At 44.6% G+C, this 24,833-nt stretch overlaps 2 protein-coding genes and 1 long non-coding RNA gene across 11 annotated transcripts in view; 1 reads left to right on the top strand and 2 right to left on the bottom strand.

The window, feature by feature from the left end:
• Nucleotides 1-8,139, bottom strand: part of PHC1 (polyhomeotic homolog 1) — a 30,146-nt gene extending 22,007 nt beyond the window's left edge. For 6 of the 9 annotated variants that reach the window (XM_083592999.1, XM_083593001.1, XM_083593000.1 and 3 more), the window contains exon 1: nt 7,358-7,699. The gene's annotated coding sequence lies outside the window, so the exon portion shown is untranslated. Of the gene's footprint in view, nt 1-7,357; nt 7,708-8,031 lie in introns of those variants that run through there. The other 3 variants (XM_083593003.1, XM_083593005.1, XM_083593006.1) reach the window with 2 other exon arrangements.
• LOC310753033 overlaps nt 7,887-24,833 on the top strand; it is a 31,557-nt gene continuing 14,610 nt past the window's right edge. The window contains exons 1-5 of the long non-coding RNA XR_014543088.1: nt 7,887-7,928; nt 9,762-9,873; nt 11,535-12,451; nt 15,018-15,077; nt 24,178-24,366. This is a non-coding gene — a long non-coding RNA (uncharacterized lncRNA). The remainder of the gene's footprint in view (nt 7,929-9,761; nt 9,874-11,534; nt 12,452-15,017; nt 15,078-24,177; nt 24,367-24,833) is intronic.
• AICDA (activation induced cytidine deaminase) lies at nt 12,609-20,936 on the bottom strand. Its single transcript, XM_083594126.1, has 4 exons — nt 20,914-20,936; nt 15,006-15,153; nt 13,203-13,473; nt 12,609-12,750 (listed from the first exon to the last, which is right to left on the bottom strand). The coding sequence occupies exons 1-4, from the start codon at nt 20,919-20,921 to the stop codon at nt 12,614-12,616; spliced, it is 564 nt and encodes a 187-aa protein (XP_083450252.1). The 5' UTR covers nt 20,922-20,936; the 3' UTR covers nt 12,609-12,613.

Raw genomic sequence — 24,833 nt, 5'->3', positions numbered from 1 at the left:
GATTTAAAGTACTAGTCAGTAAGACTTGATTTAAATAATTGTTTTTTTAAAAAAAAAAAAATTCCTGCTGGTATAATCTTAATATTTACAACCAGATGAAGGTTTGATTTTTGGAATAATAAATTTTCAGAGTAGTTTTTACAGTTATATCAAAAATTACAGATTTGGTTATACTATTAGAAATACATAGACAGATAATTATGAAATCATTGTGAGGCTTAATAAGTTAACTGTTTATATTTGGACAACTTTTCCACTGCACATTATTGGAAGAAGAAAAATAATCATTTCCTTAATAACAATTTGAACATTATACTATATGTATCCATGTTTGTTAACTGATGTGGTTAAACTTTTTAAAAAAAACAACCAACTTAGACTGAGTTTCAGCACACATGAAGAACTTAAAACAAATCCTTATTTCCTGATTATAGCCTTTGGACTATAATGTAACTTAAATAGAAAACTATCTTTAGAAATACTTTTCCCTCCAAAAGCATTTTATTTTAAAAATCCAATTTAAATCAAAATAATGAATTAATTTTTTTAAAAAAATCCCATTTAAATTTTTAAAAATCTGATTTATTTATTTATTTATTTAAAAAAAATCATTGATTTTTATCCACCCTGCCAGCAAGTCATCAGTGGCTCAAGGATCCAGTATTTCACCAGGATCCTCCACTGAACCAGCAGGGTGATCTGTACATACCGTATTTTTCGCTCTATAACACGCACCAGACCATAACACGCATGTAGTTTTTAGAGGAGGAAAACAAGAGGAAAAAAAATTCTAAACGAAACAGTGGATGTATGATTTTTGTGGTTCATGCTGTGGCCACAGACATGTGATCTGACAGTGAGTTTGGAGTAGCCCAATGCAAAAATCCTGAGGATCCATGCTTTGTAACCACGTTTTTGGACCACTGCGGCCCCAGGCAACAGTGGGTGCGTGATTTTTTTGGTGCAAGATGTAGCCATGGACATGCTATGTGATCTGATGGTGGATTTGGGGTGACCCAGTGCAAAAATCCTGAGGATCCATGTGGATCCATGCTTTGTAACCACGTTTTAAGTGGGGAGGGAAGGAAAAGCACTCAAGGGACAAGGAGCACGCGTGGGGTATGTGGAGAAGGATGCTGCTAATAATGCGGAACAGGGGTTTAAGGGGAGAAGAAGCACGCGTGGGGTGGTTGGAGAAGGATGCTGCTAATAATGAAGAAGAGGAGTATAAGGGGAGAAGGCTCCTCTCCTCTCCCACTTTTCTCCTTTAAAGCAAGCAGGCTCTGCTTTTCTCCCTCCTCCCTGCTCATCCCCGGCTTAGCGAGCTGAAAAACTTTGCTGCTATTTAGCGAGTGGGGAGGAGAGAGGGACAGAGAGCCTGCTTGCTTTAAAGGAGCAAAACGGGAGAGGAGAGGAGCCGCTTACCTGGCTCTTCTCACGCTTTGCTGTTTCAAAGCGAGCCACGGAGGAGGGAAGGAAGGGGAACCATGGATCCTCTGCTCACGACTGCAGCAGATCCCCCCCGCCACCCATAGGCATTCGCTCCATAACACGCACAGACATTTCCCCTTACTTTCTAGGAGGAAAAAAGTGAGTGTTATGGCGCAAAAAATACGGTACTTGTTTTACATCCTCTGATGGAGGGATCTTAAGAGAGCTATGCATAAACATATGCTAGCAAACCTCAATGGACTGAAGCAAACTTGTAAAAAAAGAGTGGACCAAAATTCTTCCACAAGGATGTAAGAGACTGATGAAGTCTAAATTATTTTTATAGCCTCTACGGGTATTAAATCTGCCCCTGGGGCTTTCCCGTTTCAGTTGGGCTACCAGACTCTAGATCAGAGGTCCACAAACTAAGGGCCATGGGCCGGATAAGGGACTTGTTTATCCAGCCCCCCAGCTCTTACCGGCGCTGCGCTGCACGGCTGCCCAATTCCAGGTCAGAAGAGCACCGGAAATAGCTTGTGCACATGCACTATTTCCGGTGCACATCTGGGTCAGAGGAGGTCCGTGCACATGTGCACAAGCTATTTCCGGTGCTCCTCCGACCCAGAAGTGCGCCAGAAATAGCATGTGCGCGCACATATGGGCACGTGCTCCCCCGCCCTCTGGCCCGCGGCACGATCGGCGCTGGAGACACTGGCCCGAGGCCTGGTAAGTTTGCTGACCCCTGCTCTAGATCTCTTGACGTTGTCTGGGCAGCATGAAACAACAGAGCATGCCCTTCTTCATTTCCAGTATTACACAGACATTCGAACCAGGTTTATCCAACCCATCTTATATAAGTTCCCTGGGCATTCAAAACAACACAAGATCTCCCTGTTACTACAGGACAAAAGCCCAGAAATTACATATTCAGTCACCAGATTTTGCGTTGCCATGATAGATATTCATCGAAGGATGGTCTATGATACAATTCAGTCCTAAATTGAAGGCCCATATTGTTAGATCCACTCTTTTGAAGCCCCACCCTACATAGTTGTTTTAACTGGTCTTTTTAAAATTTTCTCATCAGTTTTTTTTCATCCTTTATTTATGCTTAATTAAGTATTCTATGTATAAGGTTTAAGCTATGTTTGGTTCTTGCTCCCAATTATATAATAATTATTTGCTTAGACTCTTACTGTTATACTATTTATTTAGATGCTCTGCTTATGCTGGTCTGTGACCGTAATAAAGTACATTTCAACTGATGAAGTCATACAGAAAATGATGACATTGCTGCTGAAGGTGGTTCATGAGGTGTACTTAGTTTTTCACACATAGCTTTTCCACTTTGGCTTTATTTCTGCTAAATAAATCATGACACTGTGTAGTATGTCATGTGCTGCTGTTCATCTGAGGTTGTATTTACCAAATTTTAAGACCTCATATGTAAAACCACAGAATTCAAAGAGTATGTACTTCCTTTTTCCCATGATTGTATAGGATAGCTTATGACAATCCTGGAACATTAGCTACTGTCACAAACTGAGATCAAGGGAACCCATTAGAGAAATCTCTAAATGCAGAATAGATCATGTAAGGAAGATTACAACTGAAGTCATAATACAGATAGTACGGTCAGAGAGTTAAGCATATGGAAAACATTAAATACATTTTACAGGAAGGTAAAGTCAGATGATTTTCTGGTACTGTATATTACATTCCCTACACATAAACACATACCAGCAGCAGGCATACCCTATGAGGCTTACAGGATGTATTTTTGCTGCTGCTGCCACCTATATTTTATCTCTCGGGAAGAAAGCTCAACAAATGCAGCTCTGAAAAATTGGCATCAAGTAAATGTCCCATTGATTGAAAATAGGAACTTCCAAACATCATTCTTAGGAAAAAATACATTTTCACCAAAGCAGCAAAAACAACATTCCCAAAATTTTGGCTGAAGGTATGTTTGGAAGGCCACTAACATCATTGAGTGTGTAACCCTCTTACCTCAATGCAAAAATAATTAATTACTGTAACACAGTCACTTTTCAGTGCCTGTTTCTGAAAGTTGGCCAGAGTATTGCAATACACAAGGTAGATTATCAGTGCCAGTTTTCATACTGTTAAAATCAACACATTTTGTCTTATACTGGTATACAGCAGAAAAACTAAGACACTTTAGCCACACCTGTGCCTTGAATCAATTGATTGAAAGGCACTATAACATATTTACTTACATTATTTATTTTTGGAAAGATATTTGCTAAGCCTGCATTTTTTACAACTTAGGACAGGGTGAATTTTTCATAGTGAAAGGAAATATAAAAGGGCACATTAGATAGTAGATCTTGCTACAGGGACACAAAAGATCTGTGCGCTAAATTCTACCTTGATCTAGCATATTTTGGGGAAAGTGGTTTGTTTTTCCTTCTGTTCTCTGTGGGTTTGGATGCTTCTTGTTATATTGCTGTCAAACTCGGCACAAGGTTTCCCAAGGTGAGGGTATTTGTTTTCATCAACGCTGGACACCATTCTGAATCAACATTGTGGGCCCAAGCATTATTTTTGTGTGATCGCACATTTTAGGGCATGAAGGGTCCAAACTACAGCAATTTTGAAACTATTTGGCAGGTCTTTGTCAAATCTGTCACGATGGTTATAACCTGCGCCTAACCTGGCATGAAAGGGCCTGAGGTGGACAAACTGATCTTCATCTACATTTGGACACTAGAGGCAGTTTTTAATCAATATGGTAGGTCAAATTAACCCTAATTAAACTTTAGTTCACAGAGAGAGAGAAATTGATTCGGGGTCATGTAGACCCCTGGGTTAGTGTGTGTGTATGCACAGTCCTGTTGTCTTTGTCCCCATGGAGAAGGGGACGACAGAGGACGAGATGGTTGGATAGTGTTCTCGAAGCTACCAGCATGAGTTTGACCAAACTGCGGGAGGCAGTGGAAGACAGGAGTGCCTGGCGTGCTCTGGTCCATGGGGTCACAAAGAGTCGGACACGACTAAATGACTAAACAACAACAACATGCACAGTCCTAAAACTTAAAAAAAATGCACTAGCCACTTAAAAATATTTTGAGATTTATTCAAATTCCTGGGCAGTGCCAGGCATTTCCCACTAGTAATACCGTATTTTTCGCTCTATAAGACGCACCAGACCATAAGACGCACCTAGTTTTTGGAGGAGGAAAACAAGAAAAAAAATATTCTGAATCTCAGAAGCCAGAACAGCAAGAGGGATCGCTGCGCAGTGAAAGCAGTGATCCCTCTTGCTGTTCTGGCTTCTGGGATAGCTGCGCAGCCTGCATTCGCTCCATAAGACGCACACACATTTCCCCTTACTTTTTAGGAGGGAAAAAGTGAGTCTTATAGAGCAAAAAATACGGTATATAAAAAAGGAGCATACTTTGGAGTAAAATGAAAATCTGATCTAAGTTTCAAATGTGAAAATCAACTCTCAAACTGAAGACACTAAGATGGCCACGGCTGGTTCTCTCACAAGCCAATCCCATCTGACATAGGAAGTATTTCTATCACTGACTTCTCACCAGAGAGAAACAATAATGATTGCCCTTCTAGAATTCTCCTAATCTTCAAACATCAAGACTGCTCTGCCCAACCATTTTCCATCACCAGAGAAAACTTCCAAATATTTTTGTTTAAAAAGCAGCTATACTGTTGCAAGCAAAGAAACCACACATCATCTGTTTTATCCTAATTATACATATTTCAATGAAGAGTGCTTCCCACTATGTATTGCCACAAAAAACTCATTTCTCATTTAGTTTGCACACTATTATATGTTGTCTATATACATTCCTTCATCTGCATAGAAAAAAGCAGCATTTAGTCACAAATAACCACAAGCATAAGCTTCTGATGTTTTAGGTTGCTCATTGTTTACTTCTGTCCCTTCTACAGAAGGGAGTGTTAGTTGATTGATTCCCAGATGTCCTGGATTAAACATATTCCACTTGAATCTAGGTAAAAGCCCTGCTTACCCCTCGGCTTGAGTTAAATCATATGAGCAGATCGCTTTGGAGACCTCTTACAAACTTTGCGGCCAGCTCTCATGGTTCACCTGACCCCCCACTCAAAGGATTACAAGCCAAATGGGAATGAAAATGTGAGTGGGAAAAGGCCATATAAGCTGCCATGATAACCAGCTCCCTCCTGGCCAGCAGTTGAAACAAACAATGTAATTTACTCACATAAGATTTGGTGTAAGGAGTTGCTACAAGTATCAGCCCTGTTTCGTATCTTGCCTCAACCAGGCATGTACTAAGTGGTTTCCACAAGGCACTGTTCTTCCAGCCTTAACATATAATAATAAATACTAGTTGTCCACTATTCACAGCTGTTGTTAATGTTACTGAAGACCTTTCCACATGTGAAATATGCTGTGCAAGGGCTGCTTTAAAGCTGATGTGATCATAGCACCCTGATTAATGGATTAATCAGTCCTGTGCAACTCTTCCCAAATAGCAGCAGCTCCTGGTGCAAATCCACTCCGTGTTTGTGCATAAGCATCAATTATTTCTAAGTTACATTTACCCACTGCAAACAGTTACCATATAAAAGCATATAGTAAAGCCTGGGGGTCAAGTGCAGCCCTCAATGCATCCCTATCTGGCCCTCAGGACTCTCCTCCGGGCCACACACCCTCCTTGGATGTTTTTGAACTCTGATTATGTCTCATTCCCCTGAATTGAGGATAAAGAGAGATACACAAATGTGTGTAGAAACAAGCCAAGTGTAGAAGGGTAGAAAAAATACATTAACTACTCCACCCACTTTTGCCGCTGCCCCTACCCACCACTGGCATGCGGGTCCTAGAAGACTGTAGCCAAATGGTATACAAATGTACAGCAAATAGTCTTGGCCAAAAAACTTACAAATAGGAAATAATCAGACAAGAGAACTTCAATACAGACTGGCATTGCTTCATTATGCATGGTAACTTATCAGTCTACTAAACGAGACTGCCATCAGCAGATACAGACCTATGGAGAGACTATTAAGATAACGCTGATGCATGTTACTGTATATATCTGTGTACAAAGGACATGCTGAGATTGTTTTGTTCATGTCTTATTTTAAAAATGCCCAGAAGGGACTGCAACCCTTACTCTGAATAACTTTCCAAACACTTGATGTTTAGAAACCCATTATTTAATGCATTTCTCAAGTGCTCAAACTGTTTAACACACATAATCTCACAAAATGCAAGGCAGGTCCATATTATTGTCCTCCTATTACAAAAGGTGGGGGTGGGGCATGAAGGAAACCCTAAATATTAAGTATTATTATCAAAGCCTCTTGCATGCAGAGGAAGCACGGTGGAAGCATTGTTTTTTATATTGTATTTTTTATGCTCCAAACAATCCTGATATCTACGGGTAAGGGCGCTATACAAATTTAAAAAGCAATGATAAATAAGTAATAATAAACCACACAGCAGAAGCAGCAAACCATGTGAAAGACAAAGTAATGATGGGAGATCCCAGAGCAAGACGGAAGCACTCTAGAGATAAAAGCCTCTTTTTTCTTTTGCAAAACACTAAAAAACCCTGAAGACGCTCCACAGCCTAGAGCAGGACCAGGACAAACACGTGTTTGCCGACACAGGTACCGGGGTTACCTGTAGCTTGCCTGCAGAACATGCACAAGCCAGACAGCAGAACCCAGGTCCACAGGTCGCCGTAACGTGTGAATCAGCCCTTTGGGGTGTTTTGGAAGGAAGAGGCGATATGGGGGGAGCGGGGCGAAGCGGCCTCGGAAAGGCGGCTCCGGGGAGGCCCGATAACGAGCTAATAACGGGCAGCGGCTGCTGGCGAAGGGGGCGTGGAGCGGGGCGGGCGGCGCTGGCCGCCGCAGCGGGAACAGCCGGGGGCCGCCGGCGCTCGCTTACCTTCGGTTCCGCCTAGGCCCGGTACGTGCCCCGAGGGCGGCTGCGCCTCATGAGGGGCCGGCGGAGGGCCAAGTGGGCCCCCTGCCTTGACGGGAGGCGGGGACGCGGAGCAGGGGCGGAGCCGGGGCCCAGCGGGGAGCGGGGGGAGGGGCCCGGCGGGCTGAGGAACCGCGCCCCCCTCCGCGGGTGGGCCGGCCTCCCTGAGGACTAGCGCCGCTCTGCGCCCTCCCAGACGCGAAGACGCCGCCGCCTTCGAGGAATATAATTTCTTTGGCTGCTTGGCTCCCCCTCCTCTCTCTCTCTCTCTCTCCCCCTCAGCCTCTCCACTTCCTGCCAGAGGGGGCGCCGGAGAGGCGCTTTTCCGGGCCACGTGACCGCCCTGCCTCCGACTCCGCCCCGCGCAGGTTTTGCGGTTGCCATGGGGACGGGAAATAGGGCCTAGAGGGGCCTAGCGAGCCCCGCCCTCGCCTACTCTAGGGGGCCGAGCCGGCCCTCTGGTAGTAACAGTACTTTGCCCTCGCGATTCCCTTGCAGTGTTCACGCCAAGCGCACGCAGGCAGGAATTCAGCCGGTGAAGCTCGAGGGGGAAAGTTGAACCTTTTGGCCTGTTGCGCGGCGCTCGAAATAGCCCGTGATTTAAATAAATAATAATAATAAGATTGGCGCAGCCTTACCTAGACCGGTGTGTGTGTAAGCTTTGTTTGTTTGTTGTTTAGTCGTGTCCGACTCTGACCCCATGGACTAGAGCACGCCAGGCACTCCTGTCCTCCACTGCCTCCCGCAGTTTGGTCAAACTCGTGCTGGTAGCTTCGAGAACACTGTCCAACCATCTCGTCCTCTGTCGTCCCCGTCTCCTTGTGCCCTCCATCTTTCCCAGCATCAGGGTCTTTTCCAGGGAGTCTTCTCTTCTCATGGGGTGGCCAAAGTATTGGAGACTCAGCTTCAGGATCTGTCCTTCCAGTGAGCACTCAGGGCTGATTTCCTTAAGAATGGATAGCTTTGATCTTCTTGCAGCCCATGGGACTCTCAAGAGTCTTCTCCCGCACCATAATTCAAAAGCATCAATTCTTCGGCGATCAGCCTTCTGTATGGTCCAGCTCTCACTTCCATACATCACTACTGGGAAAACCATAGCTTTAACTATACGGACCTTTGTCGGCAAGGTGATGTCTCTGCTTTTTAAGATGCTGTCTAGATTTGTCATTGCTTTTCTCCCAAGAAGCAGGCATCTTTTAATTTTGTGACTGCTGTCACCATCTGCAGTGATCATGGAGCCCAAGAAAGTAAAATCTCTCACTGCCTCCATTTCTTCCCCTTCTATTTGCCAGGAGGTGATGGGACCAGTGGCCATGATCTTCGTTTTTTTTGATGTTGAGCTTCAGACCATATTTTGCGCTCTCCTCTTTCACCCTCATTAAAAGGTTCTTTAATTCCTCCTCACTTTCTGCCATCAAGGTTGTGTCATCTGCATATCTGAGGTTGTTGATACTTCTTCCGGCAATCTTAATTCCGGCTTGGGATTCATCCAGCCCAGCCTTTCGCATGATGAATTCTGCATATAAGTTAAATAAGCAGGGAGACAATATACAGCCTTGTCGTACTCCTTTCCCAATTTTGAACCAATCAGTTGTTCCATATCCGGTTCTAACTGTAGCTTCTTGTCTCACATAGAGATTTCTCAGGAGATAGATGAGGTGATCAGGCACTCCCATTTCCTTAAGAACTTGCCATAGTTTGCTGTAAACTTTGTAGGAGCTTGCTATGTCCATAGTCGCACACCTATTTACTGTTTCTAATTACAACATTTCTGTGCTGCTTAATTCTTTGCATTTCTAGGTGGTGCACATAAAAATAATCTGTAGAAAATGAGACTAATTTTTTTTTTAATGCATCATCAAACCAAACACAACAAACGGGGCCTCTGCATTTTTCACCTGAGGCCCTGCTCCACACACTGCTTCCAGGGGAGGTGTAGAGGATAGTGGCACGGAAAGAGACCTTTTCAGTGTTGGCTCCCCATTTATGGAATGCTATCCCCAGGGGGAGGCATGGCTGGTGCAATCACTATCTGACTTTAGGCACTAGGTAAAATACATTTTTATTTACGCAGGTGTTTGGATCTTAATTTTCTGCTTATCTTTTTGTAGTTGATGGGTGAGATACAGTGCGAGTCACTTTCTCTAATAAATACTTTCCTATTTTATGTTTGGGATGGCCCTCTGTTTAGGTCAAATCAAATGCACTGCCATCTGTTGGAGGATTATGGTTTGAGTCCCCTCTCCGCGTTTGGCAGGGCGATCAATTATGGCTTATGAATTCTGGCTTATGTTGCAGAGTTCCTAGTAATGAAGTCTTAACTCATTTGGCTTCTCCTTTGCCTCCCTCTTTTCTCCCCCTCCCCCAGAATCACAGCTCTTGTGCCTTCAGGAAAAATTGATCAGGTCAAACTTCCCAATAGCCCAGTCCAATGCATGCTTACTCAGCAAAGTCCTATGTTCAAGGAGGCTTACTCTCAGGTAAAGTGTATAGGATTGTAGTCTTACTCTTGTTGTGGGAGGGTTCACATTATGCTGAATTTCTGCTTGTTATGTACCCATTTCTGTTCATTTTTAGCTGCTCAGTGCTGCTGCTGTATTGCTTTAAATTTAATATTAATAGAATTTATATAGCCACCAATTTTATATTTCTGTAGCCTTGTGGGCAGGATGGCATATCTCAACATTTGCAGGCAGTTGTAAAAGGATATTATGAGGCATTTGTTGTTGCATATAAAAACTTGGCAAATAATAGTACAGGGGAAGAGATGGGTTAGGTTTCAGATGTATTGACCCCAACCAATGTGTGGGAGGGAAGAAATTGGATACTTGCCAATGGATCAATAGGATCTGTTTCAAAGGGGGGGGTCAAATATATCTTCTACAAAATCAATGACTAAATACATTTTTCCTGCCTGCTGTTGCCCTACTGGATTCAATGAGGCTTTTGTAGGATTGCAGTATTATAAGGTCTTTCTTCATCCTTATGGCAAGGCATGTGGGAGTTATATGTTAATCTAAGATTCTGCAAATTAATAGTCTTTAAGGTTCCATAAGTGACTTTTATTCTTTTGTGCACTATATAGAAATGAGAGACTCTGTTTCAAGTTGAGGGAGAGAGGCGTAAACGTTATTCTGGTGGTTTGCTTTTGATATGTGTGTTTTCATCTATCTCACAGTGCAATTCTACATACGGGTCTATTCAGAAGTAGGTGCTTATAGGTAGGTGCTTATAGTACAACAGATTAAGTTACCTCTCATTCATGCTGTTGACAGTTTTTTTAAAAAGCATTTATACAACTTCAGTGCTTCGGTGACTACTGCTTCAAGGGAAGAGGATGGTGAGGAAGCAGGACTTCTTTGGCCCCAAAGCAGCCACCAGCAGGTCCCTAAGTCACCAGCTGTCACTTGATCAATAACCTCTCCCCCACCTCTTTTTGGAACACCCTTTTTGGCCACCACCACAGAGCCTGTTTCTGTCCTCAAAATAGCTTCACTGCCACACTGAAGCATCTCTGGTAATGGACCTGCGTGGAGAGGGAGATGCAGAGAATCCAACAGCTCCTGAAACACCCTTTCCAGGAGCTAAAGATTGCTCTCTCGTAAGCTCTAGATTTTGTTCCAATATTTTAACTCTTGTCCTGTTCTCTTACACAATTAAAGGTACCCCTGCCCGTACGGGCCAGTCGTGTCCGACTTTAGGGTTGTGCACCCATCTCACTTAAGAGGCCGGGGGCCAGCGCTGTCCGGAGACACTGTCCGGTCACGTGGCCAGCGTGACGGAGCTGCTCTGGCGAGCCGGCACCAGCGCAGCACACGGAAACGCCGTTTACCTTCCCGCTAGAAAGCGGTCCCTATTTATCTACTTGCACTTAAGAGTGCTTTCGAACTGCTAGGTGGGCAGAAGCTGGGACGAACGACGGGAGCTCACCCCGCCGCGGGGATTCGAACCGCCGACCATAGGATCAGCAAGTCCTAGGCGCTGAGGTTTTACCCACAGCGCCACCCGCGTCCCCTTACACAATTACCATAGCAAAAAAGGCTGATCTGTGTACATAAAAACGTCTTTATTTACATCCATGAATAAGCATGCTACTCTGCTACATTGAAAGGAATTAATGCTTAGCAAATAAATGTCACAGTTGCCAAGATTCTGGACTTCCTTCTCTGGGTCTGCAGTAATGAGATACTGAAGCACTCTTTGGAAGAAAGAAGAATCGATCTTATTTAAACTACAGATAAGCAAAATCAATTATTAAATAGTAATACCATAGCAGGCAATTGATCAAATATTGTTAAATACTAAATATATTTACATATCACTTATCCTCATAATGAATTGATCGCATATCAACACAGTGCTTGTGGGGTATAATGACCGCATCATAGTTTCCAAGTCCATTCTGTGCCAGTGTGTGTGTCTGCTGAAAACGTGTGGCAAGATGCTTAACAGGTTCTGTGTGCTGCTGAGTATGAGGCATTATGGTTCATATTTTATCTTTTGTTCCAAATGACGTTAGTGCTTTCTGTAGATGCTGAACATTTCGACAATTTAAGCTGGGTCTAAGGTTTTGAACTCCAAATTGATGAAGTTGCTAAGTGGTTTGGCTAAAGCCTCTCGAGCTCTAAGTGCCATCTCTGTAAGATGTTCATTTGTCTAGCTGTCCCCAGTAAAAGCAACGATCAATAGGGTCTTGTGGCTTGGAAAGCCTATCTCTGGCTTCTCCCAACAAAGAACAGAGCACAGCCCCAGTGTGCAAGTGAAGGTAGCCTCAGAATGTCTTCCTCATTTATTCCGACATTTTCTCAGGATGCAGGTGTTCATGACAGCGGAGAAGGGAAAACTGGGACATGGAGTTGAATATTTCAAGACTATTCTTCCTGGAGTGTTGCCGAAATGCCATTTCCCCTCCCCATTGCCCACTACCTTAGCATTTCAGAGTCCAAGGATTCGGAAAGCATCTCGCAAGTCATCAACCTCATAAAGTGGCTGTAAAAGAAAGAAGAGAATGGTCAGGTTTGCAGGAGGCACAGGAAGAAGGAGAACAAAAGGTTAGAGGTAAAGCTGATGAGGAATGAAGAAAAGATAAGGGCAGAAAAACGATGGAGGCTAGTGATCCTGAAAAATCAAGTTAAAGGAAGCAGAGAATGGCAGGTGAGAAAAACAAGGGAAGCAAGGAAGGAGGGGAAGAGGTACAAGAAAAGGGGTAGAAAACCTCGTTCAGAGGGAAATACTTCTCACCAAAAGGATACGGCGGAGCCTTCTGGTCAGACGCACAGAATTTTCATGAAGCCCTTCCCAAGCTTTGAAGGTCTTCTTGCGGTTCTCTACAAAGGTGTTCCAGCAGTAAAAGTAATCTGACAAAAGAGAGACGTGGTGTTCATCTTCCATTGCTTAACTTCCCCTCCAGATCTTATGCCACCTCCTAAACCCATCCCTAATGGGATGCAAGTGGCACTGTGGTCTAAACCACAGAGCCTAGGGCTTGCCAATCAGAAGGTTGGTGGTTTGAATCTCCGCAACGGGGTGAGCTCCCGTTGCTCGGTCCCTGCTCCTGCCAACCTAGCAGTTCGAAAGCACATCAAAGTGCAAGTAGATAAATAGGTACCGCTTCGGCGGGAAGGTAAACGGCATTTCTGTGCGCTGCTCTGGTTGCGCCGGAAGCGGCTTAATCATGCTGGCCACATGACCAGCTCCCTTGGCCAATAAAGTGAGATGAGCGCCGCAGCCCCAGAGTCGTCCGTGACTGGACCTAATGGTCAGGGGTCCCTTTACCTTTACCTAAACCCATCCCTCTGCCCTGTTTCACCTTTGAAGGTCATGATGGCAATCTGAGCTCCTGCCCGGTGGAGGCGACGCAGCCCCTCAGGTTCAGCATTCCGTTCCTCACAGAAGTACAGGCGGGCAGCAAAGATGCGCAGGGTTAGGTTAGGGTAGGCATACAAGAAGTCGGCCACATGCCGGGCACAGTCATAGCACGGACTCCATGAGGTGAACCAAGTGATCCGATAGCAGTGCCTTGGGTCCAGGTCCCAGGTGGCGATGTAACGCAGGAAGAGAACTTCAACGTGGCAACCCGACTGAAGTAGCAACACAGAAGGATTGGGGGGGCAGGATCAAGATAATACCGATAAACAATGAATGGTCAAACAAAGCATTTGTGCTGAGAGACAAGAAGTGAAGGTGTGAGAGAACATAAGACATTACTGAAGGTTCCCTGTTTCCAGGACTGAGTTGGTTAGTCTTGGACTAGTTCGTACAATTAGCAGAAACAAACCGTTTCCCTCAAGGATACCATTTTGCCTGTGTATTTGAATGATACCTTCCAGAAACCCTGCCCAGAAACTTAAAAGTACACAAGTAAAAAGCACATCAAAGAGAAGATTAGATGAGCTTTATGCATATAGAGGTACCTCGGTTTTCGAGCGTGATGCATTCTGGAGGACTGTTTGAGTTCTGAAACATTCAAAAACCGAGGCACAGTCAGTCACAAAAACAAATTGGTTGCAAGAGAGCTCCTGAGATTATCTGAACACAGATTGATTGCATGCAGAAGCCACGTGGCATGTTCGACTTCCGAGGCGTGTTTGAAAACTGAAGCATTTACTTCCGGGTTTACAGCATTCGAAAACCGAAATGTTCAACAGATGTTCGAAAACCAAGGTACCACTGAATAATAATAATAATAATAATAATAATAATAATAATAATAATAATAATTTATTTATACCCTACCAATCTGGCTGGGTTTCTGCCACTCTGGGTGGCTCCCAACATCATCATCATCATCCATCATCATCAAGTGATAAAATATCAAACATTAAAACTTCCCTAAACAGGGCTGCCTTGTCAGACTTTTTGTATGTGTGGAAAATGAACACCTGGGGAGCCAGTGGGGATCAGTACACAAACTCCACCCTGATGGTACTCCAGCCTCAAGTCTTTATTTTACATGCAGGCACTTCTAAAGGACCCAGATTACAATGTGAAGGGAGGGTGGTTGTGGGGAACATGCAAGCAAGCCGCTCTCCAGATCTGTCTCAAAGTGCATAAGTAAAGTTTTGCCATTTGGTTCTGCTATTTGTATTATCTGACCATTAGATTAAGATGTTTAGAAGGTATAGGGATGATTGGAGGGGAAATGGAAGAATGGGTAGTGGAGGTGCTTGCTCTTAGGCGGGGGCAAATCCATACGTCGGTTCAAATAGAATGCTGTATGGATTTCTAAGGGTCTTAGATATAGGTCTTGTATTCCATTAGTGGTGCCGTTGCTGCTTCCGTGTCATCAGTTCCTATGTCACTCTAGTCATGTTGGAACTGAGATGCCACAACATCGTTATTGCTAATTCCACAATCACTCCTCTTGAAGGCTGGGCAACACTGGCATAGGAAGAAATCATATTGTCAGGCTATCCAGTGTGATCTCTCCAAATCCAGCCGTACTGAACCAGTGTGGGAATATGCAGAAATGGCAATTGCACCGCTAGGAGAAATGATTCTAATCTGGGAGTGAAATGGATTGCTAAAATTATGGATAAGATGTTGAGCATTCCATTGCTCATTGGTGCAGAAGGATGTATTAATGGATATGAGCTCCACTCCTGTTTTGTACCTTATTGCGCAGATATCCAAAGTCCAGGGAGCAGGATGTTGCACTGTTCCGCCGCTTGACCACATAGCAAAGGTATGTTTCGTGACGGCCTTTGGCCCAGCGCAAGTTCTTGAAGTTGTAGAGGAATTTCTTTTGTTTCAGAAGGACACTGCGGAGGGAAACAGACGTTGAAGTCGCATGTATTCAAGTATGAATGGAGACAGCTGTGATCTGAACAGAGAACAACTTTAGTGGAGTCCATTGGTTCAGGAAAAAATATATAGAAATGAGAATTCCTGGATGCCAGGATTCAAGTTTGGGGCGAGTTCTCTCTGGTGAGAGAACCCCAAGCAGAGATTTAAAGTCACAAAATTTGAAGCAATGTAAAGCGTGGTAATATAGGCTGTAAAATCTTAATGTGTGCCCTTTAAAAAGTTCTTTCCAAGGTTTCCCAGTTCTCCCAGCATAGGAAAAAGACCACACATTTGTTAAGCTACCAGTGGCTTACATACAAACTCTTCAAAGGTCAGGTTCATGTGCCTTGGAAAAATTGCACAGGCACTTTTTACAAAGCAGTAAAAATTCCTAGATTATTAGTATAGGAACTCAAGAGTGGCTTGTGAAACCCATGCTGAAACCTCTTGGCATGCTGAGCTTCTCAGGTAGACTAAGGGTGAAAGGCTATTATCACCGTCATTCCCCACTAAGTTTAAGAATAAGAATACATAAAATACCATGATGTCTGCCACAGGCTTCTTTTTATACTGTATAATGTCTCTAAAGCAGGGTGGGAGCAAGTGTGCAAAGTACAGAGCAGGAGTGTGAAGAACTGTGTTCACCAAAGCGAAACATTCACACCTCCAAAGGCAATGCAAAACAGAAGCGAATGGGTTAAAAATAATCCCAGCGCACCATCACCTCCTTTCTCTGCACTCTCATTATGGGCTCAGCCAGCTACTATAGTTTCCATGCATGGATGATCTGAGGGTGGACTGAAACACAGGCGTTATAAGTTTGAGCGCTCATACAAGCACAATATAATGACCCAGTGCCAACAGAGAGGCTTCACCTTCAAAGCAAACTAGTTTTTACTGTAGCATGGCAAGCAACCTTGGCCATATTGGCAACTTCATAAGCCCATGAAGCAGGAGATTATAGGTGCTTTCAGATGGTTTCAGTTCTATGGGTGAGAGTCAACGTCATACTAAGGAGAATGTTCCAAATACCTCCCCTCTTCCTGCGTCCCCAGGCCTGTGCATTGTTCTGAGGGGTTTCCCAACACTCCAGAGGTGTTGGGGGGGCAGTTGTGAGCAAAGCCCTGTTGCAGTAGCAGAAGTGTTGGCTTCCACTACTGGAACTGGGTAAGGTAAGGTAAAAGGTAAAGGACCCCTAGACGGTTACGTCCAGTGAAAGGCGACTATGGGGTGCGGCACTCATCTCGCTTCAGGCTGAGGGAGCCGGTGCTTGAACGCAGACAGCTTTCTGGGTCATGTGGCCAGCAGGACTAAACCGCTTCTGGTGCAACAGGACACCACAACGAGTGCCAGAGTGCACGGAAATGCCGTTTACATTCCCACCGCAGTGGTACCTATTTATCTACTTGCACTGGTGTGTTTTCAAACTGCTAGGTTGGCAGAAGCTGGGACAGAACAACGGGAGCTCACCCCGTCGCGCGGATTCAAACCACCAGCCTTCCGATCGCCATGCCCGAAAGGCTCCGTGGTTTAGACCACAGCGCCACCCCGTCCACAATGGAACCGGGTAGTTGAATCTGGCCTTATATTCCCAGGGCTACAGTGGGAAGATGCTGTCCGGCATATATTGAGCGACATGTTTGGGCCATAGGAAACAACACCTGTGCTAATTTATATCCATTATTTGCTGCAGTTGTAATTTCCAGCAGGTTATAGGCCAGGAGTGGGTAACCTTTATTTTCTGTCATGGGCCACATTTTCTTGGGAATAATCTGCCAGGTGCCACAGGCCCTTGGTGGATGGGGCTCAAATCAAAAGTTGGAGGGACTTGGAAATATTTCAGGATTGCATACCTCCCCCGCCCCCTTTGCTCTGTCCATTTCAGCTTCTCCTGTCCCATTTCTCCCCATCCATTTACACAGCTTAGAACCATTCACTTGCAGAAGGCTCCTCTTTGCATCCCTCCATCCATCTCAGCTCTGTCCATTTCCAGGTCTCATCCAGACTTCCATTGGTGCCATCACTTTCCTCCTCGAGCCTCTGCTCCAGGCTAAAGCAGGCTAGAGTGCTCTGACATAACAGCTAGTGTGCCATGAGAAACTCATTCACTGATGAAACATCCTTGTGGAACCAAAGCAGCTTCCCATAGAGAAGACCTCTATGTACAGTGGTACCTCGGGTTACATACGCTTCAGGTTACATACGCTTCAGGTTACAGATTCCGCTAACCGAGAAATAGTGCTTCAGGTTAAGCACTTTGCTTCAGGATGAGAACAGAAATCGTGCTCTGGTGGCGCGGCAGCAGCAGGAGGCCCCATTAGCTAAAGTGGTGCTTCAGGTTAAGAACAGTTTCAGGTTAAGAACAGACCTCCGGAATGAATTAAATACTTAACCCGAGGTACCACTGTACTTTAATTCTGGCCTTGCCTTCTTCCAAACAACCTTCATTAGATTTAGGCACATCAAGCTCGCTACATCAAGTGTGACTGAATCATCTAGTCACTTCTGATGCAAAGAAGAAAGTATCTACCCTAAGAAGGGGCTTCCTGTTGTGTTTCTGTATGAGTCACTGTTCTGGGCTTGTTTCTTTGCACCAGAAGGCATGTGCAGAACATTTGCCCATGCAGAAACGCAGGGGGATGGATTCCTTTGAAGGACTCCTCTTCTGAGTAATTCTTACTTGTAAACACTCTAAGGGTGCATAATAATGTGTAGCATTTGAATAGTGGGCCCCATTGTCAAAGCACACACCTCTCCCCCCCCCCCCAAACATACAATTTTCTCTTCAAGATGTAATTTCTGTGTATTTGCAACAGAGATTGGCTGTGCAAAGCACAGATAAGCTGCAGTTTGTATGATCAAATGAACCAACCTTCATTCCCCTTCCCTAGGCAGATTTCCAACATTTTAAAGTACTGGCAAATGTACATTTAATTGAATAAATGTGCGTAAAGTACTTTACAAATAAAAATGGCTGAGAGTCCCCCTGTAGCATGGGGTGGGGGGAGAGGTGGAAAGTGGATAGCTGAACATGTGGCAAACGCATTGTGCACAGCAGAGAGGAAAAGCAGACTCCCACTTAAGAATAAGAAAAAATGCTGAGTGCAGTAAATACGTGCACACCCATTACGTTTGTCGACCCATTATATATGCGCACATCCTAAAAACCATTTGGATCTCTCAGTCTGGTAGTATGCAGAAGAACTTGGACTGCTTCCAAGTCCTAGTGTCCCGCTGAAAAACATCTGGTCCCAGAACAAGAAATAGCTATATGTGAAAAGCCAATCCTGGTGTAGCAGTTCAAAAGCGGATTGCATGTTAAAATGGGACTGGCTTTGGGAGGCAAGAGTTCCTTGCAGCTATAATCCTGTCTTATCAGCACCAGCCTTTTTTGCATCATGGCAGCCCTGTGAAGTACCGTATTTTTCGCTCCATAAGATGCACTGTTTCCCTCCTAAAAAGTAAGAGGAAATGTGTGTGCGTCTTATGGAGCGAATGCAGGTGGGAAGCTCTGCTCAGCACTCCCTTTAAAGAGCCTCGTGGAGCGTGTGTGCGGCTCTTGGGGGCTTTTCCCCGAGGAGGGAGAAGGGCAGCCCATCAGTCCCTTCTCCCTCCTCGGGGAAAAGCCCCCAAGAGCCGCACTCCCTTTAAAGAGCGTTCTCCCCAAGGAGGGAGAAGGGCAGCCCGTCTGTGACAGGCTGCCCTTCGCCCTCCCTCCCCGGGGGAAAGCCTGCAAGCACTGCACACACGCTCCACGCGGCTCGTGAACGGGAGTGCTGAGCAGAGCCTGGGATGCATACAGCGCTCCCTTTAAATAATATTTTTTTTCTTGCATTCCCCCTCTAAAAACTAGGCGTGTCTTATGGTCAGGTGCGTCTTATGGAGCGAAAAATACGGTAGGTTAGGATGAAGAAGTAATAAACTGCCCAAGTGCACCCTGTGAGTCTCATTGCCAAGAAAAGATTTGAACATGGGCTTCAATTCCCAAGCAATGTTCTTGCCACAGCGCCCCACTGGCTCAGTAGAAGTAGATTGCAACCTCTGATTTCCAGAGCAGAAACCAGGGACATGTGGCAGCCAAGGTTAATAAGCACTTTCACACCCGTCTGAATCCAAGGGGTGAGACTTAAGCACATGCGTATTAGTCACTTACTATAATAAAGGGAGACTTGAAAGGGCTTATATTTGGCTGTCATGTGCCCCAAAGTTTCCACTCTTCTGGAAATGGGAGTTCACAAACTACTCCCAAGAGGGGTAGGGAAAGACATGTCATGAGACATTTTTTTCCAGGTGAATCTCATAAAGTCTTCTAATTCTTTAATGAGTTATTAGCTTTCCCATTTGCCCAGATTAACCCAGGGAAATGTTCATCCCTTTGCTGGGGTAATACCGAGGTAAGAGGAAGAGGGAGCTGAGAAACTAGAGGCAGATCGCAGAGTGAGGTGAAAACTCAAATAGTATCTCACACTATTTTCAGCAGCAGATGGCACAAAATGAGAGACTTTTTGTGGTTGCTGCGGACACACTCCTAAAGTAGCTAACGCACTTGCATCTGATTTAAAGAAATGAAACAGGAGGAGGGGGTACTCAGTACAAGTTAATATAAGTTATGCTACAATACAACTCGATACACATTATGATCCTCCGTGACGAAGGAGGAGTATTTTATGAATAATAGAAATATTACATATTCTGAAATTCTGAATTGTGCATCTAAGGACAAGCGCACACTCACAAGAAGGACTGGAAGACCTATAATTTAAGACCTATCAGGTCTTAGTTTTGAATTTGTTTGAAAAATCATTTTTCTTTTTAAATGATATATTATGTTTTTAATTTTTATCAGCTGAAAAGGAGCTCCATTGTGAGCCAAATCTGAAACAAAGATATTATGATAAATAGACAAATAGATATGAGTCATTTACATCTGGAAACTGCAATTAGATGCATTCATCTATAGAAAGCTGCTTTCTTGCTGATCCCAAAATAAAAGATGCATTTGTTAATTATAATGCTTTCTCTTTGCTAATGTGAATGAGTGCAGATTCAGAAAATTTGCAATTAGATCCATTCATCTATAGGCTAGACAGGTGTTCTGTTAGCACCCATACATGCAAAGTATTGGAAATCTTTATTGGAGCAACACTTTTTGATGCAGGAAAACATAAGCTTTTGAGTTACACAGAAATCTCACCCCACAAGTCTAATTATTTTAATTGCCCAAAAAGGCATTGGAACCAAAGCCTAAGTATGTGAAACTGTATATAATTGTTCTCTGTTAAACTCATTGCCCTCCCCTCTGTTGCACCCATCATTGTTGATTGTAAGCTTCTTGGGGCAGTGTCTGTTTCTTTTGATTCTGTTATTATATACTACAGACATGAAAGTCAAGAAGAAGAAATAATAATGATATCCCTTATTTTCAAGAGTGTATGGAACAAACTGAATTAAAGGGGGGAAATTGTCTTAGCAAACCATGTGCAAAAAGAGAGAGAGAAAGAACAGAAAAATTACTGGGGACATGGGTAGAAAACAATAATGATAAAACGTGTGTGAGCAAGAGAGAGATAGAAAGAGTCAACAGCATCAGAATATTGGTTACTGAGAGATATGGGAAGAAGTCATCTGGAGAGCTGAGTCAGATGGGGAAAAGAGAATAAAGCACAGAGCAAGTTCATACTCAATGAATTCAGTGATGTAGCAATTATGCACTGGGGCAAAAGCTGCCCATTTACCTGTCCATGACTGCGCTGGGGCTGATGTGGGAAGTCGCTTTGAGTCACCAAGCTGCAACAGCGTGCGTCTGAATAGCCTTATGACTGAGGTACAGAAATGAGAAGTGTCGTTGGGTGGGTGTTCCCAACCCCCTCGACTCCCCTTAGGAGTCATTTTGTCTGGGGTGGAGTTACACAGTTCGCTGGAGTTGTGGGCCCCCATTCTAAAAAAGATGCTTGGTTCTGATTGGCTCCAGTTTCTTCAGCCTCCTCCCTCCTTAGAAATATATCTGTCAATTATCACATTAAAATGTAGGTAGGTAAGAAAAATAGTTACTGGTTCCAGCAAAAAAAAGAAATTGGTGCGCCTAGGTTTTGCTTTCAGTTGCCCCACGGCTCAGCTGGTTTTCTTTTCCTTTTTTATACTTTAAATTTCCTTGGAGACCCCCCTCCAAAAAGATACATTATGAAAACCTGTATTCCCACACATACACTGCAACCAATAACAGTATACATCTGTAAAGCACATAATGGATGCTTTAGTTGTGATTCCTGCATTGCAGGGGCTGGACTCGATGACCCCTGGGGTCCCTTCCAAGTCTACAATTGTTTGATTCCATGTTCCTATTAAGTGAGCCACAAATTGGTATTGCCCCTTGGAACTGGCCTTTGGTTTTCTGGAGAACGTGCAAAGGAAACAAGGCACCACCATTCTCCCTCAACTTTGTGCTTCTTGCCTCTTGCCTCTTGCCAGTCTCAAATTGTGAGTCAATTTTTCCATAATGCTCTCTTGTGCCCAAGCGCTCAAGTTCCTCCGTTGGTTTTCTAGCAAAGGGGCTATACAGTGCTACCTCGGGTTACAGACGCTTCAGGTTACAGACTCCGCTAACCCAGAAATAGTACCTGGGGTTAAGAACTTTGCTTCAGGATGAGAACAGAAATCGCGCGGCGGCAGCGGGAGGCCCCATTAGCTAAAGTAGTACCTCAGGTTAAGAACAGTTTCAGGTTAAGAACAGACCTCCAGAACGAATTAAGTTCTTAACCCGAGGTACCACTGTACTTTAATGAATGCTATGCAGGCTGGACTTAAGGGATCCAGGGATCCTTTACCTTTACCTTTTTTTCTCTTTCTCTCCTTGTGACTCCACCCCGTGCTGCTCAGCTGCCTAAGGAACAGCTAGGGGTGTAGCATGGGTTGCCAGTGCCTGGGGGCAGGGCAAATGTGGACTGGGCAGCTGTCAGTCCCTTCAGCAGCCAGCATCTAATCAAGGGAGTCTCTTCTTGCAAACTAGCCCCAACCTGGGGGCAGAGAGAAGGCATAGAAAAGTGATGCCAGGAGCGCCGCTGTGTCGCCTTGCCCTCCTGGCCTTGCAGTGAGAAGAAGAGGAGGAGTTTGGATTTGATATTCCTTTTTATCACTACCCGAAGGAGTCTCAAAGCGGCTAACATTCTCCTTTCCCTCCCCCCCCCCCCACAACAAACACTCTGTGAGGTGAGTGGGGCTGAGAGACTTCAAAGAAGTGTGACTAGCCCAAGGTCACCCAGCAGCTCCATGTGGAGGAGCAGGGAATCGAACCCGGTTCACCAGATTACGAGTCCACCGCTCTTAACCACCACCACACTGGCTCTCTGGGCAATGCATATTACTCTGGCAGTGCTTTCCTGCCTTCTTCTTCTTCCTCCCTCCCTCCTTAGTGGGCAGCAGCACCCTACCCCTCCCTCTCAGCCAGCTGGGGGGGGGGGATTTGGCGCACGCAGGCATCCTTTTGCTGGCCATGAGGAGAAGGAAGAAGCACCCCTGCCCCAAAGGCTCGGGCCTCATTGCACCTCTTCAGAATTTAGTGCCCCTCTGCCGCACCCATGCTACAGCACTGGGAACAGCTGGGATTGGTGCAAAGGAGTCTGGACTGTAGCAGGGAAAAGCTGATCTTTAACTGGAGCCCTACCTCTTCTTCCCAAAGCTCAACTGATCAGTGGGGAGGGTACTTGGTGGTCAGGAAAACTGTAGGATGAGGCAGTCTGCCAGCAGCAGCTGGGATGGTGGCAGGGATAAGGGAAGGGGCTCAGATGGCACACTTCTGAACTGGAGATAGAAAGCAAGGCCATGATTCATGGAGACTATGCATACTGAGCAGAGGCTTGAGTAGTGCCCTGAGAATGTACAAAACACAGTCAAGATACGCACATTTCCCAGGCCTGCTGGAGATGATGTATATTGGCCTGGCGTTGTGCACAAATGCAAACAGATTATGTGCACAGTCTCCACAAAGCCTGGCGAATGTGCACAACAGCCAGTTATTATGCACATTAACTGTGCATTACTATATGATCTTCACAACATATAGTCTTGAGTGCTCAAAGAACTTCATATACATGAAATAAGTGCCCTCGTAACAGTCCTATCATGTAGGTAAGTGTAATGGAATGTCACATTGCAGAAGGGATGGTGGCTTGCTCAAAGTTGCCTGGCAGATTCCTGCAGAGGGACTTCTTGGTTCTCGACTCAGCTTCCTAGCTACTATGGCACCCTAACTCACATGTCTGCCATGGATGCTTTTGTTTAGATTCCTGCGTTGCAGGGGGTTGAACTAGATGATCCTTGGGATCCCTTCCAACTCTAGTGTTATATGATTCTATGTGACATCTAGCAACTCTGAGCCAACAGCCTCTTCTGGAACTATGCAGAAAGACAAAAAAAATGTTGTTGTTTAGTCATTTAGTCGTGTCTGACTCTTCATGACCCCGTGGACCAGAGCATACCAGGCACTCCTGTCTTCCACTGCCTCCCGCAGTTTAGTCAAACTCATGCTGGTAGCTTCGAGAACACTGTCCAACCATCTCATCTTCTGTCATCCCCTTCTCCTTGAGCCCTCAATCTTTCCCAACATCAGGGTCTTTTCCAGGGAGTCTTCTCTTCTCATGAGGTAGCCAAAGTATTGGAGCCTCAGCTTCAGGATCTGTCCTTCCAGTGAGCACTCGGGGCTGATTTCCTTCAGAATGGATAGGTTTGATCTTCTTGCAGTCCATGGGACTCTCAAGAGTCTCCTCCAGCACCATAATTCAAAAGCATCAATTCTTCGGCGATCAACCTTCTTTATGGTCCAGCTCTCACTTCCATACATCACTACTGGGAAAACCATAGCTTTAACTATACGGACCTTTGCATCAATTTATTTGTTTTTTCAAAAGCACACACGATGTGACATCAGATTAGTTTGTACGTCATACTTGCTAACAAAGCACACTGGCTCTCCTAACCCCTTCACCACGGCTGTTTGATCCTAGATACTGAAGCTTTTACAATGATGTTCACCAAGAATATCATCCCTAATACACATCTCAAAAATGATACTGGAGAACTGGAGAAGATGCAAAAAATGGCAAGCAAAATGATCTTGAGCCCATTGATTGACCTTGCCACTGATTGACACACATTTGGTTGTGATAACTGCAACATCAAGGGGCAATTTACATGTATGAATACCTCATGTAGAACTTTTTGGTTTCTTCAGATGCAGGGCTTGACAATTAAGCCTGTTCACACAAACACATGGTTGCTAATCAAGTGTAGAGAAATCAAGTGATATACATGCATGTGTGAACCAGGGCTGCATTAGGAAAGCTTGCATTTGATGGGCATTGCCTTTAAAAATCCCTTGACCCATCCATTCTCACTGAAGATTCAGTCAGCAGTAACCTGGCCCAAAATCAATCACAGAACAGAAATACATTTCAGCCAAAGCACTTGGAGGGGCAGATTGTCTGTTTAATCAACAGGAAGTGGTGTGATCTGCTTGTAAGATATAAATAACTGTTTATTTTCCACTCACCTACTTGCTCAGAAATCACAATTTGAATTACGCGCCGACAGCTTCAGTTGGTTTAAATAAAAAAAAGTCTTTAGCCACTTCCTTTTCCCCTAAAGTGAAAACCTCACTGCT

Source organism: Podarcis filfolensis, assembly GCF_964270895.1.
Source record: "Podarcis filfolensis genome assembly, chromosome: 17".
In the NCBI taxonomy this organism is placed as follows: domain Eukaryota; kingdom Metazoa; phylum Chordata; class Lepidosauria; order Squamata; family Lacertidae; genus Podarcis; species Podarcis filfolensis.
This window is presented reverse-complemented; position numbering and strand designations above follow the sequence as displayed.